The sequence below is a fragment of the Barbus barbus genome (genome assembly GCF_936440315.1).
Source record: "Barbus barbus genome assembly, chromosome: 33".
Classification (NCBI taxonomy): domain Eukaryota; kingdom Metazoa; phylum Chordata; class Actinopteri; order Cypriniformes; family Cyprinidae; genus Barbus; species Barbus barbus.
Genome location: NC_136761.1, coordinates 26,643,052 through 26,663,133, shown reverse-complemented (window position 1 = coordinate 26,663,133; position 20,082 = coordinate 26,643,052). Strand labels below are relative to the sequence as shown.

General features: G+C 38.7%; 1 protein-coding gene across 1 annotated transcript; it reads left to right on the top strand.

Annotated features, from left to right (window-relative positions):
* Positions 1-2,931: 2,931 nt before the first annotated feature.
* Positions 2,932-18,266, top strand: LOC306853222 (BTB/POZ domain-containing protein KCTD16-like; the record flags this gene model as incomplete). The annotated part of the gene is made up of 3 exons (XM_079390476.1): positions 2,932-3,736; positions 16,331-17,183; positions 17,917-18,266. The coding sequence occupies 2 exons, from the start codon at positions 2,932-2,934 to the stop codon at positions 16,762-16,764; spliced, it is 1,239 nt and encodes a 412-aa protein (XP_079246602.1). The 3' UTR covers positions 16,765-17,183; positions 17,917-18,266.
* Positions 18,267-20,082: the final 1,816 nt, after the last annotated feature.

Here is a 20,082-nt window from a genome sequence, read left to right as displayed (position 1 = left end):
AAATGTGTGGAGGTGTATATAAATCAATTTATTTGTGTTGATTTTTGAAACTATCAGGAATAATGAAACCATTAGAAATCACTAGGCAATGTGTTTACTGCAGGGAACGGGATCAAACCCTTTCACTCAAAAGCAGAGAAATAAATAATTGAAATAATGGCACTCTTCTGGTTCCATTAAGCATGAAGGCAGCCCCACAGCCCTCCGAATGCAGAAACATCCAAATCCACATAAATGGCTCCTCTCTGAGGCAAGGGTGGCTGAAATCCAGAGAATACTGCAAATCTAGGTCAATGGATTGCTGCACAGCTATGATGACTCCCTCCTCCGAAGTGTATGCGTTATGCTTATGGATGAAAACCACACAGTCTGACCAGTAATCCAAATAATAAAAAGATAATATGCATTCATACATGGATTATCTGTAATGCAACATGCATGCTTTGCATTGATCTGTGGCTGGATGCAATTGTTTTGCATTGCATTTACACTTTATACATTTTCCAGTGATCCAAACCACTCCAGACAGGGCTGAATGAGTGGTAGATGTGCACCTGAAGAGTTGTCCTGCATTATGCAAGTGTTTTAAAGGCAGTGGCTGCAGGCATGTTTTCAACTTTGCATGTCATCATGTGGAACTCTGAGTCTTACCTGCTTTAAAATGAATAAAATCAAACAAAGTACATGTTGGCAGCCTAGCATAGTCAAATGATTCATATCGTCTGAGAATTGTGTATTTATAGCAGTCCATCATGAGAGGGAACAAACATCAGCTTGAATTCTGAAGATATCATTATGTTCATGCCTGTATTACTGAAGGCATTAATGCAACAAATTGTGAGTCTTTTATAACGAAACGTTATTGCAGATAAAAAGAAAACAGCAGAGCATTTGCCATCTGAATCCCACTCACAGTTTCTCCTTTCGGTGCCTAGCAACACTTTTTCAGCAGAATACACAAAATTAGCAGGGTAAGCGTGACCACAGCCTCAAAGCCATCGCTCGGTGAAGCCCAGAACACAAATTCCTTGAAACAAGATCAGCACACAATGCCAAAGGTTTGCATACTAAAATAAATATGTTCTCTAACCCAAAGAAACCTCTGGGTGCACACAGTCTTGTGAGGGTTACACAAGACAAAAGTCAATAAAATACCATTAAATTCAGAGTGGGTTTTACTAAATATTCTGTAAGAGCAGAAGCGATGGGAACTGAGTTGGAAAGGTGATAAGAAATATGCATTACACAAAGCCGATGCACTATCAAATATCACATAATACTCAAATTACTGTAAAATACATGTTAGCTGCTTAGTTAAAGCCGACACACGGAGCCAAGTTTGGATCTGTCCGTGGTCCTGAAACCATAAGATACCCTCAGATCCCCCAAAACTTACCAAACCTAATCTCTGGGAAACTCAACCAGTGTTAAAGGAATAGTTCACCCAACAATGAAAATCTGTTTAAAATTTACATACAAGATGTAGATGAGTTTGTTTCTTTATCAGATTTGGAGAAATGTAGCAGTGCATCACTTAATGGATGCTCTGCAGTGAATGGGTGCCGTCAGAATGAGAGTCCAAACAGCTGATAAAAACATCACAATAATCCCCACCACTCCAGTCCATCAGTTAACATCTGGAGAAGCCAAAAGCTGCATGTTTGTATAAACAAATCCATCATTAAGACATTTTTCACTAAAACCATTTCTTCTGGCTAAAATACAACTCCTCTCTTCACAATATTGCTTTCACCGGTGAAAAGGTCGCCTTGTTTGAATCAGGAGAGAAATATGCACAGATAAAACACCATTTACAATGGTTCTAAACAAATATGCTGGTGGATTTTGATGTGTGAGGACCACAGGAGATGGACTTTATCACTGGAGGAAGCATTATTATGGATCATGGACTCGTATATTGGCCAGAAGTGACTGTTTAAAGTTGAAAAGCCTTAATAATGGATTTGTTTATTACAAACGCACAGCTTTTGGCTTCACAAGATGTTAATTGATGGGCTGGAGTGGTGTGGATTACTGCAATGTTTTTATCAGCTGTTTGGACTCTAATTCTGACGGCACCCATTCACTGCAGAGCATCCATTGGTGAGCAAGTGATGCAATGCTACATTTCTCCAAATCTGATGAAGAAACAAACAAATCTACATCTTGGATGGCCTGAAAATATTTTGATTTTATGTGAAAATTTATTTTGCAGTCGGACCATGTTAATTGGATGAGTATATATTTGGAAATCTGGAGAAGCAGGGTGAAATGCTTGTATCTTTCCAGCTGTCATTTTCCTTTAAGATGATGTAAGGCTCATCTCCCTAAGAATGGTCTCCCTCCCCCGTCCAAAGCCTCTCTCGGCACGCTGCATTCATTCGCACTACGCTGCTGATGCTCAGGAGAGTCAGGATGCACAAACTTCCCAGTGCACCGTCCTTTTCAACTACAGATCCTTTTACTGAAACGCTGGGTGGGTGCCAAGTACATGAAGACTAACTGTTCTGGACAGACCAGATTTCATGAAGGAGAAGCATTCTTCTGAAGGAAGTTGAAGCTGGTGCAGTTTTTCATTTTTTTATGAGCAGAACTTATTTTGGGATTTTCAGCAGGAGGATAGCTACATGAGCTGCACAATTGGTTCCCTTGGGTGAGAGCTCTTCTATTTCTACATTATTATAAATAACAGAGAGATGCGTGTTCAGATTTGTGGGAAAAGCCTAATAGTCTTACCGTGTCGTTTTGATGCATTTATACTTTTAGAAACACCCTGCAGGTCTCAGAGATGCTGTACACAACACAATAGACTGTGAATGTCTATTAAAGCACTTGCAGGTTATGTTCCTCTTGACTTTTTGCTCACTAAAAACAAATCAAAAACTTTTGCGTCTCCGCTTTTTTGTTTTTTGAAGCGTGCAACGCACCAAAATGGCCCTGACTGAAAACTGCAGGACTTATCAAACGCCCAAGGACAGTGGATGTGCTCAGAGTTGCTCTTCTGATGTGGTCGAGCTCAATGTAGGTGGACAGGTGTACTACACTCGCCATGCCACCCTCACCAGCGTGCCAAACTCACTGCTGGGGAAATTATTCGCAACTAAAAAGGACATTTCCAACGACCTCGCGCAGGACATCAAGGGACGCTACTTCATCGACAGGGACGGATTTCTCTTCCGATATGTGTTGGACTATCTCCGCGATAAGAGCGTCGTCCTGCCGGATTATTTTCCCGAGAAAGGGAGGCTCAAACGCGAGGCTGAGTTCTTCCAGCTGCCTGAGCTCGTCAAAATCCTGACACCAGATGAATGCATCCACGGTGATTTTGACGAAGCATCCCAGGGAAGCGATCAGAGGTTGTTCCCCGCGTCTTACCTGGATGCGCGCGATAGGCGCTACGGCTTCATCAAGGTGGGATACAGGAGCCCGTGCGCCTTTGGGAGGGACACGGATGCCAAAACTCGCGGACTACCCAAAATCTTCATCTGCGGAAGGGTCGGTCTGGCCAAAGAAGTTTTTGGGGACACCCTGAACGAGAGCCGGGATCCCGACAGGCCAGCCGAGCGATACACCTCTCAGTTTTACCTGAAGTTTCGCCACCTGGAGCGAGCGTTTGATATGCTCGCGGAGAGCGGCTTCCACATCGTGGCGTGCAATTCATCGCTCACCGCTACTCCGCACAACAGACATACTGATGACAGATACTGGTCCAATAACGCAGAGTATGTCTTCTACCGTAAGTACAGTTTAATTCACAAAAATATACAGCCAGTCGTTAATTATCGTCAAATCTGAAATTTTGTTATTTCATAAAATTGCCATTGTGCTACTGGCGTCCCGAGTTCGAATCCCTGCTCAGGGACAATTATATTGACATTATTATCATAATAAAGGCAAAAACTGAAAAACGTATATATATTAATTAATATATGATGAGTTCATTTGCAAAACCAGATAACTAAATGTTTTACAATTTTCAAAAATCATGTTTTTTCATTGTGCATTCCAATTAATCTAAATCAAACTGCAGTTGGGTAAGTAAAAATAACAACAACAAAAAAAATACAGCTAACTTAGTTATCTGTTTTTGCAAATAAACTCTTCATATATATATATATATATATATATATATATAGACAGAGAGAGAGAGAGAGTCTTCTGTATTCAGAAATATTTGTCCACTAAATGCTACAGCTGGTCAATCAGAATCAAGTATTCCTGTGTGCCAGTTAACAATAGCCTTATACAAATAAAATCCAAATCACAGGTATCCTCAAATCTGGCCCACTTTCCTACAGAGTTTAGCTCTAACCCTAATCAAACACACCTGAGCATGCTAATCGTTGTCTTTATAATCATTAGAAAACCACAGGTAGGTAAGTTTTATCAGGGTTAGAGCTAAACTCTGCAGCACATTGGCCCTCCAGGGCAAGATTTGAGGAACCCTGCTTTAGAATCAAGTGAAGTCTATTTACAAAATTACCAATATGTGGGTTTTACGCTTTTCTCAGACAGTACCACTAGGCGGCGCACTCTGATAGTTTGATCAATTCTATTCGGATCAATTCTATAATCAGCCTCGAACTAAGAATGTGCTCATTAATGTAGGTGACAAATGCACTTCCCTTCAAGTATTAGCAGACTGAGCTGAGTTTGTCCGCTCAGAACATCAATAGAAGAGAGAGAGTGAAAGAGGGAGGCTTTCGAGCCAATGCAGATGTGGAGAATTCCCTCAAGTATAGCTCTCAGGGATATGAACAGAGTGTGGTATGAATATTTCAGTAATCTACCACAGTGATGATCATGTCACTTCCTCCTCTCTCTCTCTCTCGCTCGCTCACTCACTCACTCAGTCTCTCTTTATTTAACTACAAGTGCACCTTTTGGATATGCAATTGTTCTTTAGCGCCTGCCTTCATTAGTGGTTCATTTGACTTGCCTTTGTCTTAAATGAGAGAGATGTTGCAGCATATGGCCAATTAAAAATCGCTTTGTGCTTAATTCCAAACGAGTCCCCTTGGAAAACCTAAAAAGAGTGTGCCTGGAACGGAGAGCTTCTGGAGGACAGTCACGAGATTTGGGGAGAATGGACATATGGCTGCTTAATGATTTGTTCTCTGTCATCAGTATAATTACTGCAGCATTCAGCCCCTCCCATTGGCCACACATAATGGAAAAACTTATGACACATCAAGATAAGGAGTCCTGCTATACTGTAAGTCTACAAATACATCACAGTCGTTCTGATATTCAGACCAACAGCATGATGTGCTACTGGTTTAAACATCCTGTCAGGATGTACGGAAGAAAAGATTTCTTGCTACCTCCATTTCATCGCAACTTTGTTTGCTGGAACTTTGTATTGACAAATAAGAAGCCATAACCAGAGCTCTCTGTTTTATAAAGTGTTTTATTAGGATGCAATTTGATTGACAGGCTCAAGCGTTCATATCTGTTTTAAGGAAATAGGATAGTTTATCTTGGCTGATATTTGTGGCAGATGAAAATCAATTTGGCTTCTCACAAAGGCTTCTAAAACAAATACAGAAGGGCTACATAAAATCAAATACAAATTGTCTATCACAAAAATCACCTAAAATGACTTTAAACTCCATATAAAATAACCGACTTTGTCAGTGTTTCCTGTGACACCATTTTCTTACTGATCGTGATATTTAAGTAAAAGTGGGGAATCACCATTTACTAGGGGTGTCATGAAATGACCTTATTTTACTTGGTGCCCATAGATGAACAAAATAAGAAATGACTAAAGAAAAACAAAACACTTTTTTTTCTAATTAGCTGTTACTTTTTATTAGGGTGGAATGGGACGATATTTAACATGAAGGGAGACCTGGCTTTAAATCCCAACCAAACAAATGAACTTGACAGCTATGATCATCATGAATTTTCATTGAAGCAGTTTTGACACTCTCTTCCACGGGAAGGAAAATCTTATGAGTTTGGAGAGACGTGAGGATGTTAAAGCAAAAGATCTAAAGATGATGACTTTATTGGACATAGACGTGTGAATTATACCACAGCGTTAGACAAATATGCAAATTATTATATTTGTTTGCATTTAAAGTTGCATTTAAAATCCACTTGGCTCTATAGGGGGAATGTGCATCTGCAGCGAATGGGCCCGGCACTTCTGCCACAGCAGATAACAAGATAAAATTACAATGTAGTTATTTTGCATTACACTTACTGGTTGAAATGTTATATTTCCACTTTACGCTGCACAGTTCGGTTTACAGCATGATTGGTAGATTCTTGTTTCTCTTCTGAATTTGTTTGCTCGTGAATCCCCTGGTGAAATGAACCAGTTGCTTTTTACAGGCCTCACTGCCTTCTCTTGTGCTGTTACTTCTCAGAACATCACCCACATGACACATTTTACCAATTTAGACCACCCAAGAGATTGGTAATATATCATTTGCTGTCAAAGGGGTTGCTTATTTTTCTTTATCGCTTACTTACTCATCCTCCTTCTTATGTGCTTCATCACTTAACCATCTCTGCCCATTCTTGCTGTTATAAAATGTACTGCAGGTTGTCCTCAACATTTTTTTTATTATTTGTACCAACTGGCCAGTTTTGTCTCTGCATTAATTAATAGCTGTGATTAATGACCAAAGATTACAGCCACAGTGATTTCGACATGGCAGAAAAACAAATTGCATGAGCATCATGCGCTGCATAAACGTCTCACACATTTCATAGCTGCATTCAAACGAAACTCATTTACTGACTTCTTCCCCTTTTTATTTATTGCTTGCATCAGTCTTGGCATTCCATTTTAATCTTAAAATCTTGACCTGTTGTCAAGCAAAGCCTTATATTTGAAATTCCAAGCACACTGCACTTTGATGATGAACAGCCCAAAATATGTAAAAAAGAAGACTTGTTTCTTTTCCTGAAAGTTAATGCAATAAGAATAATTTATGAAATATTAATAAAAAAAAAGTTTAGTTTATCATTATCAGTAACAATCCCTCTTCAAATGGATGAGCCTTATTCTTTTGATCATTAAGGACCAAAACATACAGCTAATTATTTACATCACAAGCCAGCTTGAAAGTTTTCCAATTAAAAAGCTATTAGATGTTTTTTAAGGTCACCTTCTCTGTTGCCCAAGAATACTGATGATCTACGGCATGTTTTTGCATCATAAAGCAGAAACGTCCAGTGAAGTTGACGCCGCATGCATAATTATCTCTACGTTCAAAACCTAGAATCCAGCCCACGCTATATAATTTTGCATTTAATGTATTGCAACATCACGACTCAGCCTGTCACACTGTTTCCAGTCCAGTGCAGATTATACAGTAGGGTGTGGGGTGGGGGGTAATCAAATGTGCTTCAAGCAGTGTATTAGGCCCACAGCACTTGAAACACGAGCTAGGCAACTAAGCTTGTCAAAATACACCATGGACAGAGAGAGATTATTCTTGCCATATCCTCTAAGAACCTCATGTGAATATGCAGTGAATATGTAGTATTCCTGTGAACGCTAGGGATTTACAGCCATTATTGAACTGGCACAAGAAATAAGTCCTGTGTCCACTGAGGGAGTTGAGATGGGGCAAATCAAGACCGTTCCCACCTAGTGGTAAATGGAGAAGAGCGAGAAAGCAGTGTAAGTGATTTTCCAGCGGAACCGGTCGTATCCAGTGTGTTAAAGATTTCCGTGCTTGTGTGACTGTGAAATTACAAGTGCACAGGGATGATGCTTTGTTATGGAGGTTTGGGCAAAAATCCAATGTAAGATGTAGGATACAGACATGGGCTCCATTCAAAGTTGCATACCCTCTAGGTACTTCTTTAGTATCCTTCTTTAGTATCTCCTTCTGCATCCTGTCCTGCGGCGCAGTGATGCACATACGTGGTGCTCAGGTGCACATGCACGGCCGAAATAACAAATGCACTGCATGGGTAAATAAGTTCAGAATACTCATTTGCTGTTAATGCACAATCACCGTTTTCATTTGCGCCAATAAAGTGCAATAATAACTATCATTACTATTTAATAGGTCACACTACATGCAGGGTGAGCATCAAACCAAATCTCCAGTTGCTCTCATGAGAACCAGAATGAAAAACGTACAGTATGTGCATCCCTGATTATGAATTTCATAATTTCATCAAGTCATCCGGGTACTTTTTTATGCCTACTGTTTTTGAATACTGTGAATTCTGGTCATACTATTTCACATTTTGTTTTCATATATATTATGCATATAGTATACATAGATACAGTCACAGAATTAGAGAAGATTACTGCCATCATGTCTCCTTAAGTGCAGGACACTCATGCTTGGCAGTCTTCTTCTGGCTACCTGGTTGATCCAACCTAAACTCAAAGATAACAAGGACAGTTCACCCAAAACATTCTGTCATCACTTACTCACCCTTGTGTAGTTCCAAACCCACATGACTTTGGTTCATCTTCAAAACACAAACTAATGAAACCTGGGAGGTTTCTGTCCCACCATTGAAACTCAAGTTGACCAAAGACTTATCCCCAGTTTCACAATCAAGGCTTAGGCCTAAACCTTCTTTAACTTAAGCCAAGTTAAAGAAACTTGCACTAATTGATCTTACTTAAAAAGTACTTAAATGTCCTAATTGAACTATTGCCTAATCCTGGCTTAACCTAAGTCTGTGAAACCAGGCCTTAAAGATCCAAAAAGGCATCATAAAATGAATCCGTATGGATTGAGCAGTTTAATCCAAGTCTTGTGAAGAGATACAATCACTTTATATGATGAACAAATTTAATTTAGGCATTTATCTACATTAAAATGATCGACATTAACAAAATATTGATACAAACTGTTTTGATTTGTATTTTTACTACTTATTTAGTATGAAAATATAAATAAATAACCATTGAAGTGTGAGCTCTGATCAAAAATAACACTTGACCTCTCAATCAAAGGAAGAGTAGACACAGTAATGAAAGAAATAGAAAAACTTCTCAAAAGCAAAGCTAAATGAGACATTTATCTGTCACGGTGTACACAGCAAGGATGATACAGGAACACAGAGACGAGGAGTAAACTCAAAATAACAGTCTTTAATGACTCCAAACAAGCCAGGGCAAGACAAGGCAAGGCTGACACAGACAGGAACACCGGGGAGTAACGAGTTGACCAGGCGACATGAAACTGAACAGGCAGGAACTTAAATACACAAGTTAATGACTAAAACACAGCTGAACAGAATAAACTAATAATCACATTAAACAAGGACATGACAAGGAGTCAGGGGCCCTCAGCAACCGCCTCCACTTCCGCAACAGGAGGGGCTGGGAATGGCCTCTGTAGCCACCACAAGAGGAGCCACCTGAGGCCGGAAAACATGACACGCACGACAGAGGACTGACATTATTAATGTAATACGTTTTTTGTTTAATGGGTGGATTGAACCAGCTGGTGAAGTAAATGTGGCCAGTATACACATTCAATACAGTTTAAAAAGCATCTCTGATTAAGCTGGTTGAGAATTGGTTTAAAATATTATTAACAGAATATGAATATGTCTAGACTGTTAGTGTTAATACATTACAAGCATCAAAAGTGTTTTATAGTCCCAGCTAAAGAAGCCTTCACATTAGCAATGGCTCTTCTTTCGCATTCGAATAGTCCTGCTCTCCCTCACTGTCCTTTCTTTATGACGCTGTGAAATCTGCCTTTCTCCATGTCTCAAAAGAAGCCACTGTAGTAATGACAGGTTCTCTGTCATCTCATTCTGCTGGTCTTATTGCGCCCCATCAGCGCTTTGAGAGGGTCATGACTACACTGAGATGATCTGGGCTCTCCAATCTGTCTGTCAGATGCTTCTTTCCCTCAGACACACATGGCTGCCTTTAACAATGGAAGGAGATTGCAGCTTGTGTCAACATCAGTCAGAGGATGAAATTATCATATTGTCTGTAATCTTCCAGCACAAAGCCTCTGGATAGCAGACTTGGAGACTGGGATTGGCATTACTTGTCCTTGGATTAGGATAATGTGTGTTTATTACGTCCAGCCCATTTGGATCCTTCTGTCACCCTGCCTCATTTCCCATAATGCATCACCTCATTTGTATTATTATCAACACAGTTTGTGTTTCCATATCTTAATATTCCAAGTAAAATGATGTGTTTCTTAGATACAGTTCAAGCTTTTTTTATTTGCAAAGATGGGTTTTCTATATGACTGCTCCCCTGCAAGGACAAAATTGGCCTACTTTGTACATTAACAAGCACATACACATGATCAAACCTCAGGCGAAGCTCAAAAACCATAACAGAAGGACTTTAATCAGACATTATCCATATTTACACAGAGCTCTTGTACTGAACTAACGTAACCCTGAGATGCACATAGCTGATCATCATGCATTGAATTGATGTTGATCTTCGGTTTTTCGTGGATGAAAATATGGCACAGACTCACAGTATTTAATATTAGCATCAGTGGTCCCGTTCTCATTAACAAACATCAAATGTGCAAAGATTCCTTTGCTAATTTCTCATATCAAACCAATCTGTTGAGAATGAAAAGGCTTGCTTTTTTGTCTTTTCTATGATCTGAAGTCAGAGCCATAAAAGCTGTGGGTGCTTATTTCTATGTCTGTAAAATGTATGGTTATCACTGTATTGAGCAAACTGAGATCCATATGCGTATATGTGTGTGTCTGTGTGTGTGTGTGTGGGTGGGTGTAGAAATAGCTCCAATCCAGAAATGCCTGCAGGGTTGTGGTGGTGAGTACAGAATAACTTTCCTGGCATACCAAAATGGACGGCTTGACTCAGTCATTTATCAAGAGCTGAGAATATTCATTTTTTTCCCTTTGCTGTTTGTAGATAGACCTTATATTTGGGATCTGGATGGTTTTGGATCCACACAGATCACCGGAAAATTGTTTTGCCCCACTTTTATAGGATATTTGATTAGTACATCTTTCACAGATTTCACAGAGTGCTGCAGTGATGATGTATTTTTGTAGGTCAACCTGGAAGTTAGCATCACCCTATAGTTTCAGCCCACAGACCGTTGAATGTCTGATGCATAAGACAAACAAAATATGTTATCAGCTAAACACTGGATTTTCAAAAGTATGTGAAGCTCACAGCACAGACTCTTGGCAACTGGAGATGACATCTTGAATGAACAGTTTATTGGTTGCACGCCGGTCTGTTATTGTAGGGACATTGGCTACAATTTCATGCCCCTAAACATGACGCTGGACAAAGCTAACTTTGGTTGTTTACATGTCGGTCAAATGGCGGTCCTTGGCCAGTGAAAGCTGCTATGGAGTCCAGACCTTCTGCCCTCAGTTTATCACAGTGGGCAGAAGTAAAAGTTAAAGTTTCGATATATATATATATAAATGCTCGTTACTTTAAAGTCACCACCATTAACTCTTTTTGAAATCTACAAGTTGGAAATTCAGAGTTAGAATAGATTGCAAGTTTACACACAATGAGGCTGTGAAAGCGGTAGGGCTGAACCCCAATAGTTTACTAAATAGTCGACCATCGGTTAGTCACAGAAAAAAAACTGTCTGTTTCTGTGATGAACAGATTGTTAACTTCTGGTCCTTGAGGTAATTACAGTACATCTGGCAGGAAATCCAAACATTCATTGACCGCAAATATGCTTGTCATTTGAAAGTGAAAAGTGTTAGTAGCAGAAACTTTACACAGCTGCTCGCTCTAACGTTTACTTAGATAAATGTGTGCTAGGTGCATGTTCATGTAATTGTGTGGAAGCTGTTGATGCAATCACTGGCATTTTATCCTGATATAAGTGGAAACAACTTAAAATATGCCATCTTTTTGCTTATGCAAATAAGAGTAATACGTCATTCAGATTTGAAAAGGTCTACTTGTATTTGTGTGCACTCAAAATATCAACAAAACGTTGTGCTTTTGTAAAATCAAGAAAACAAACAGGACATGCTTTCAGCAGTCTTGTTCTCCGTGTACTGGAGCACGTCACAAAAATTAAGCAAATCTCAGCGTATAGACTACTTGCCTAATAGACATGAGAAATATATCTACAGGAAGCTTGATATGCCTACTTTTAAATCGAAAAACAAATATTCTCTGATTATGTAATCTGTATGAGAGATGCATTTCTCTCTGAAGGTGCGTCACTATATTGCAGAGCTGTCAGAGTCAGCTTCATCTTTGCAGCCGACACACTGACTCAGAAAACACGAGTTTATTAATAAATAATTAAAATATCTCCTTGCAATTTTTCACACATTCATAGTCATTATTTTTACCAGTGCTTTATGCGTCAATAGGTTATATATGTTAAAGGCTCATTATGATGAAGTGCAAAAATGCCCACTCAGTTCCTTTTTTTGGGGTCTTGGATGAATTTGATGAGAAATCGTTGAGTTTATATTGAAATGTCAGACTTTTGATTGCATATCCTAAGAACAGTTTGATATGAGTAGAGGAGACATGCGATTATTATTGTTTTTTTCTCAAAGAAAGAAAAATCGAAGAAGCTGAAGACTTAAGCTAAATCTCTCTGTTCTCAGTTTAATCTCATTAGTGTAGGAAAAACAATTAGGATATTAAAGAAATCTCATTTGTGAAGTCTCTTTCCTACGGAAGAGGAAATCAAGTGAAGTAAAAAAGTAGATAATGGTGTGTATTCCTTGTAATTTCCAGTAGACATAATCCATAATTAATATCCTAGTTCTGAGCAGTTAAACATCTCTGCAAACTTTAATGCACAGATACGCAGGAAGCATTATGACTGCCGGTCATAAACACATATACATTAGTTGCCGCCCATATGATTGACCCATATTAGCATCAGCTGCTTCATGTGAGCATTAGGAGATTGAGTGTTAATTAAAAATGCATAGAAGTGCATCACACTATTTTTGGGATCGCTGTCTGAGCTGCGCTGTAGTGCTAGCAAACACATTACGCCGAGCACGCCGCTCAGGAGAATTGCGATCTGAAGCACTCTCAGGCATTTAGACGCAATGCATTGTGGGTAGACGCTGGTGGGTGGTTGCCCCTTGTGATGAGATTGTCTCTGCTCGAGCCCGGTGCCAAATGCATCTCTCAGGCTTGTGTAATTCATGAGAAGGCACTCACATACGGTAACTGATTTAGCTCTGCAGACAAGCCCCAACCGTAATGGGCCTGCAATATGATCCGTGCAGCTGTATACGCAGCTTTGTAGTCGCTCGGAGATCAGAAGACAGAGGATGGGGTGGATACAGCAAAATGCAATCAATTTCTTGTCTGATAGAAACTGCAGCCATAAGCTTGGTGAGTATTAATGGTAAACAGCACCAGATTAGCCTAATGTCCTGCTGACCAAGGCCATTTGATATTTACCGCTTACAGTAATACCAATAAGCAATGATCATAGAATGCACTGTCTCCAGATCTCTACATTCTGACTCTGGGAAACGTGAGTTTCCATATAAATGCACCGTCTGAGGACAACAGCAAGTTCCAGCCCATCTTATTTAGTTTTATGGCAAGCGTTATAGTTGCTCGCCTCGCTTCTTGACTTGTTGTCCCATCAGGCTGCACCGTCCATTTAGAAACAATCCTTCAGTAAAAGCCTTTCTATTCACCCTTCATGCTGCAGGGAAAGGGAAGCGAAGATGAGAGATGGACAGAGAGGAGAACCTGCTTTTATTATTATGCAGGGAAATGTTCTGCTTATTCTGGCGTCAGATTCATGGATTCCCATTAGAAAGCCACTAGCAATCACACCGCCTTCAATTAGCCTGTTATTGCATTCCGTAAAATGTATTTGCAGCTCAGCTGAATGATTTTGTTATTAATCAGGATAAATTAGCAGCTTCGGAGACATGATGAACACAAATGATTGCTTCTGAGAGTCGTGTTTAGCTAATAACGATACTCAGATGTAAAATAGCATCCCTCAAAGCAGATGACGTCTCACTGGTGATCATTCTTTTTAATAGGATGTCAAGCTGATGGGAAAAGGGTTGAAATTCTATACATGAGAAACACCAATAACAGGAAGGCGGAGATCCGGTGACCCCTGGGGAGAAAACGTCGGACTTATGTTATCGAGCCTCTGTCAAGCTATAGGTATTGTGTTTTATGTTCTCGAAACCACAGCTGCGATTCATAGGGATTGGACTGAGAAAGCGCAGCAGCGATTATATACACACACACAAATGTGAAAGATCATCCTTTGATTTGGGTGGGTGAATCTCTCAATGTTATGTCCAGGTCATATTTCATCACCCAAATTATAGGAACAATTTACATGAGAAATTGCATTAAAATATGCATTAAGAAGTTATTGATCAAATAACCAAATGATCAAATTAGCTAAATTATTTAAACCAAATTATAATAATTTAAACAATATAAAGTCTCATTACTGTAAAGGTAATGTTTTTAATGTTAAATTTTTTTTTTCAAATCAAAGCAACACCATCTATAAATCTATAATCTATAAAAAGCTATAAATAGAAGCTTTACTATTTATTTATTTATTTATTTATAATAATTGTAATTATATTAACTATGCTTTAATTTAGTGCAAAATGTTTAAAATCCTTTTTTATATTTATGCATGTATTTATTTATTTACTTTCACATTTCAATATTGAGAATTTTAATGGCCTTAAAAAATAGTTTTAATATCATGGTGCATTTATTTATTTAAATTTTATTTTTGCAGTACAATAAAGATAATTTTAATGGTTTAATGTCTATGTTTTATTTATTTATGCATGTATTTATTTATTTAAATTTTGCATTAAATGAGAATTTGAATGGTTCTTAAAGGACTATTTTCCATGGTGTATAAATGTGTAACTGTTTATTTAAATTGATTTATTTATTGGAAATTTATTTAGTTTTTATATCACAATACAGAGAATTTTAATGGTCTTAACTGTTTAAATTATTTATTTTTTCTTTATGCATTTATTTATTTACATTATGCATTACAGAGAATGAGAATTTGATGAGAAGGAGAACTTTTATGCTCAATAAAAGACCATTTACCATGGTTTATAAATTCATAAATATTTTCTGCATTTTCTTTTATCAGTACAATGAAGAGAATTTTAATGGTCTTAACTAATGATGCATTTTAAATACTATGACATATAAAGTCTTTTCATATATTTATTTATTAGACTAAAGATAATTTAATGGTCATAACTAAAGAATGCTTTGCTATTTAAATATTTTTTATGTATTTATGCATTACAGTAATAATGAGAATTGTAATGGTCTTGAAAAAAAAGACTTATTTTCTTTATACAAAATATAATTTTTGCCTTGACCTTGACATGAAATATGACCCGGACACGTTCACAGAGTTCTTCATCCAGGATCCCTGCAGTGGGAGGTGATTTGCGTCCATGAACTGAAGGAGACACCTGGGCTGGAGGGCCGATACAGGCCTGCCAGGAAACAGAATAGCTAGAGGTTGGTTTGCGGTCTGCCTGTGAAGGTGAACGGGATGTCATCCATTCACAGTTTCACAAAGTGCTTCAAAGTTGGATTTTCAGACATTTAAATTTAATTTTAAACAGAAAGCATGTTCACTAATACTGTTTTCAGAGCTTCAGATTCTCCACCTCTATCGCACTCAAGGATTATACGCAAATATGAATATGTAAATGCATTTGAAGGTGTTCCATCCCTTCATTCTGCTAATACTTTGATGTTTGGAGATTTCTCTGCAGTCATAGTCTGTTTTGATGCATGCATATATCCATCAGATAACAAAAGTGATTGATGCACGCTGTTATCTTTTTGAGACAAGGACTCGGCCCTTTGTGGTTTTAGCACAGTTCTTTGTCCAAAACACAAAACAGATCGATACATATAGTTCAGATGGTGATTTAAATGTGGATTCTTTATGTCTTTGATAAGGTCAACTTGATAAGGTCAACCTGCTCAATGCCATGCGACTGGATCGCAGTCGTGCATATTAATGCATTTCATCGTGTGCACGTGATGCTTTTTTATTTTCAAGTTTGTGAGTTTAATTTCCTTTTGAGCAAATGATGCATTTTAAATGGGCTACTTAAGCATCGACTGTGTAAAGTGAGAAACATCCGTGCCATTAGAGGAGCATTTGTGTTGGTTGAAGTGCTGTATAAAGGGAAATGAAGAATATCTTTGTTCACCTCAGTTCTTTCTCCTTTGTTATCAGGTTTCACACATCCTGATTCCTGAATGGACCGTTTTGCAAACTGATACCAACAACAAAATCACTGACTTCCGAAATGACTCCCAGTGTTATCGTTTCGGCTGTATGTGCTTTGATGACATCTGTGGCTTTGTGTTTTTAAGGTGGCCCATCCGGATGGTCGTCTTCTCACTGTGACTGCTGCTGCAAGAGCCACAAGAGCGAGCGCGAGGGTGAGAGCGGCACTTCCTTCAACGAGCTCTCCACTTCCTGTTCCGAGACCCAATCGGAAGCCAGCTCTCCGCAGGAAACGGTCATCGTGCGTCCCGTCACCCGCCAGCCCAACATCCAGACTTTGGACCGGCCGGTGAAAAAGGGTCCGACCCCGATTCCCAGGAGGACAGATCTGCTCCGCGTTCGAACCGCCGGGCCGCGTGACGCCATGGCTGGAAAGAGGAAACCGGCCAAAGAGAAGCTGACTCCGGAGCAGGAGCTGGAGAAATGCATCCACGACTTCCGGCAGATTAAAATTCCAGAGCGCTTTCCGGAGAGGAAGTACATGTGGCAGTCTGAGCTCTTGAAAAAATATCGACTCTGAAATGATTTCCTGCAGGCTCACCGAGCCTATTAGTGCAACACAACAGAGCTCTCAGCGCATACGATGACATAATTCTTCTTTGCTTAGGCTTTATTGGCTCGTCTGTGTAATCATGCGGCAAGATGCACAATTAACAATTCAGTGAACCTCAAGTGACTCCTAAAGGGACCGGTCCTGTTTGGCACAATGACATTAAAGTCTAAACCAATTTCACGGCGTCTAGACGAACCCCTCAAATAAAAAACAGATTGTATATAATAACAAGTGTGTATTACCTGGTGATGCTCAAAGTCGGTGCAACAACAGCACAGCACTTTTGTACGGCGTTCCACCTGTAAATGCAATGCACATATGAGAACTGCAGGATTCGTATGTGAATGTGGTTTGCATTATTCAATACTGTGTTTAACTGATGGAGAGTTTTAAAGGAATAGCTCACCCAGAAATGAAAATCGGCTGAAAATGTATCCAAGAGGTAGATGAGTTTGTTTCTTCATCAGATTTGGAAAAATAAAGCATTCAGTCACCTGCTCACCAATGAATGCGCTGTAGTGAATGGGTGCCATCAGAATGAGAGTCCAAACAGCTGATAAAAACATCACAATAATACACAAATAATCCACACCGCTCCAGTCCATCAGTTAACATCCTGAGTGTTTGTAATAAACAAATCCATCATTAAGACATTTTTACATTAAACCGTCGCTTCAGGACTAAATCCATAATCCATAATAATGCTTCCTCCAGTGAAAAACTCCATCCTCTTACATCAAAACCCACTGACTGTTTTTGCTTGTAAGCAGTACTTGATCTGTGCATATTTCTCTCCTGATCAAGATGAAATCAATATTATGGAGGACTTATACGGTTTGAAATCAAGACATCTTAATGATGAATTTGTTTCTTACAAACACACAGTTTTTCGCTTCTCAAGATGTTACCTGATGGACTGGAATGGTGTGGATTATTGTGAGGTTTTTATAAACTGTTTGGACTCTCATTCTGATGGCACCCATTCACTGCAGAGCATCCATTGCTGAGCAAGTGATGCAATGCTACATTTCTCCAAATCTGATGAAGAAACAAACTCATCTACATCTTCGATGGCCTGAGAGTGAGTCAGTTTTCAGCATATTTATATTTTTGGGTGAGCTATTCCTCTTCCACAAATTTACCCTTTATTTAAAGAGTTTAAAACAACACATGTGAGTATGTTTCTGCGGTAGACAGATGACAATGCATGTTATCTCACTCATATAGAGTAATGACTCATATCAATGAACGCATTTAGTTTGTGATGTGATCTACATTATTCAACAAACATCATTCACCATTCATTCAAACCCAGAGGAAATACATCAACAGGATCGGACTGAAATATTAAGCTGTTTCTGTTTGTCATTGTGAAGGTTTGTGCTGAGACTTTTGATTTCGCTTGTGGGTATATGAGGATGTTTTGTTCTGAATGTGCAATGAATCATTAAATGAACTGGGTTTAAAATACAATTTGTTTATTTGAGTTGTTATAATCCTGACACATTGCAATGTTGCACCTCTTCCGGTTTGGCATTAGAGTAGGCACAGCATTTAAACTGGATTCTTGACAGAAAAATCAAGAGCTGCTTGTTTCTTATTTGTGTCAAATGAATATATGTATGCAAATCAGATAGAAGATACGGAAGGGTAAATTGTCTCTTCACGAACATGGCAGATGACCTTACCCTTCTCTCTGAATTTAACAGATTATGAGCTTTGCCGAATCTAATACTAAACCGCCAGACAAATCTCTTTGCAACACCCCTTACAATATTCAGCTGATTTCAGATGCATAGCGGTGTAATTTTGCGTTCTGCTGCCTGATATATTAGTTTTCTCTTTTTCTGTCACTGTGAGGGAAAATTGTTGATAAATACATGCATCACAAGTACCATTTTTAACTGACTATTTTTAGCCATTAGGTTCTGCAGTGTTGCTACATTTCATCTACAACAGAGAAGCTTTGAGGGTGCAGAAGCATGACAGACTTGAAGAAGTTTATGCATTTATTGAAGACGAATCACAAATCTATGGAAGCCTGTTTCGCCACTGAATAGCGAAAATAAAAAGGTAACTGCGACTTATCTCACAATTTCTGACTTTTTTGCAGAATTGCATGATATAGACTAAACTCGCAATTGTGAGATACAAAGTCAGAACTGCATGATATAAATTCACATTTCTGAGGAATTAAGTCAGAATTGCGAGATATAAACTTACAATTGTGAAAAAAGCCAGAATTGTGAGATATAAACTCTCAATTCTGACTTTTTTCTCATTCTTGTGAGTTTATATCTCCCAATTCTGACTTTATAACATGCAATTGCGAGTTATAAAGTCAGAATTATCAGTCTTTTCCCCAAGAATTGGACTATTTATATCTCACAAGTCTAAGTAAAGAATTGCAAGAAAAAAAACAGTCAGAATCGTGAGATACAAACTTGCAATTGCAAGAAAAAAGTTAATATAAAAAAAGTTTATGTGAGTTTATATATCGCAATTTTGACTTTATTTCTCACAATTGTGAGTTTATATCTTGTAATTCTGAGTTACACTGCCCTCCAAAAGTTTGGAAACGCCCTACAAAAGTGGGGTTTTGGACAATATTGGCATGAATCCTTTTTAATTTGTGATAATTTTGCACTGATAAGGGACAACACAAACTACGAAAACATATTTTATTACATAAACAGTTTATACATAGAAAAAAATAAAATTTTCGATTCATCAAAATATCCACCGTTAGCAGCTATTACAGCTCCGCATAATCTGGGCATCCGAGCTGTCAGTTTATTCAAACATTGACTTGATACTGTATATTACTCCAAGCCTCCTGAAGGATTGCCCAAAGATGATTCACACTGGTTGGACACTTCTTATGGACATCACGGTTCAGTTCCTCCCATAGTAGCTCAATTGGGTTGAGGTCGGTTATTGGGGAGGGCATTCCATGACAGACATGATGCCAGCTGACTGTTTCCTCTCCGAATAGGATTTGCACAGCTTGGAAGTGTGCTTGGGGTTATTGTCTTGTTGGAAGGTTTAGGAACGTTGGGGTGTTTCCAAACTTTTGGAGGGCAGTGTATAACTCACAATAGCAAGTTTATATCAAGCAATTCTGAGAAAAGTCAGAACTGCAAGCTGTAAACTCGCAATTGCGAGAAATGTTAGATAAAAAGTCACCTTTTTTATTTAGTGGATTAAATGTACGGTGGCCGAGAGAGCTCAACACGCTGCAAATAGAAAAAACACCTGCAAATTAAGAAAACAACTTACAACACA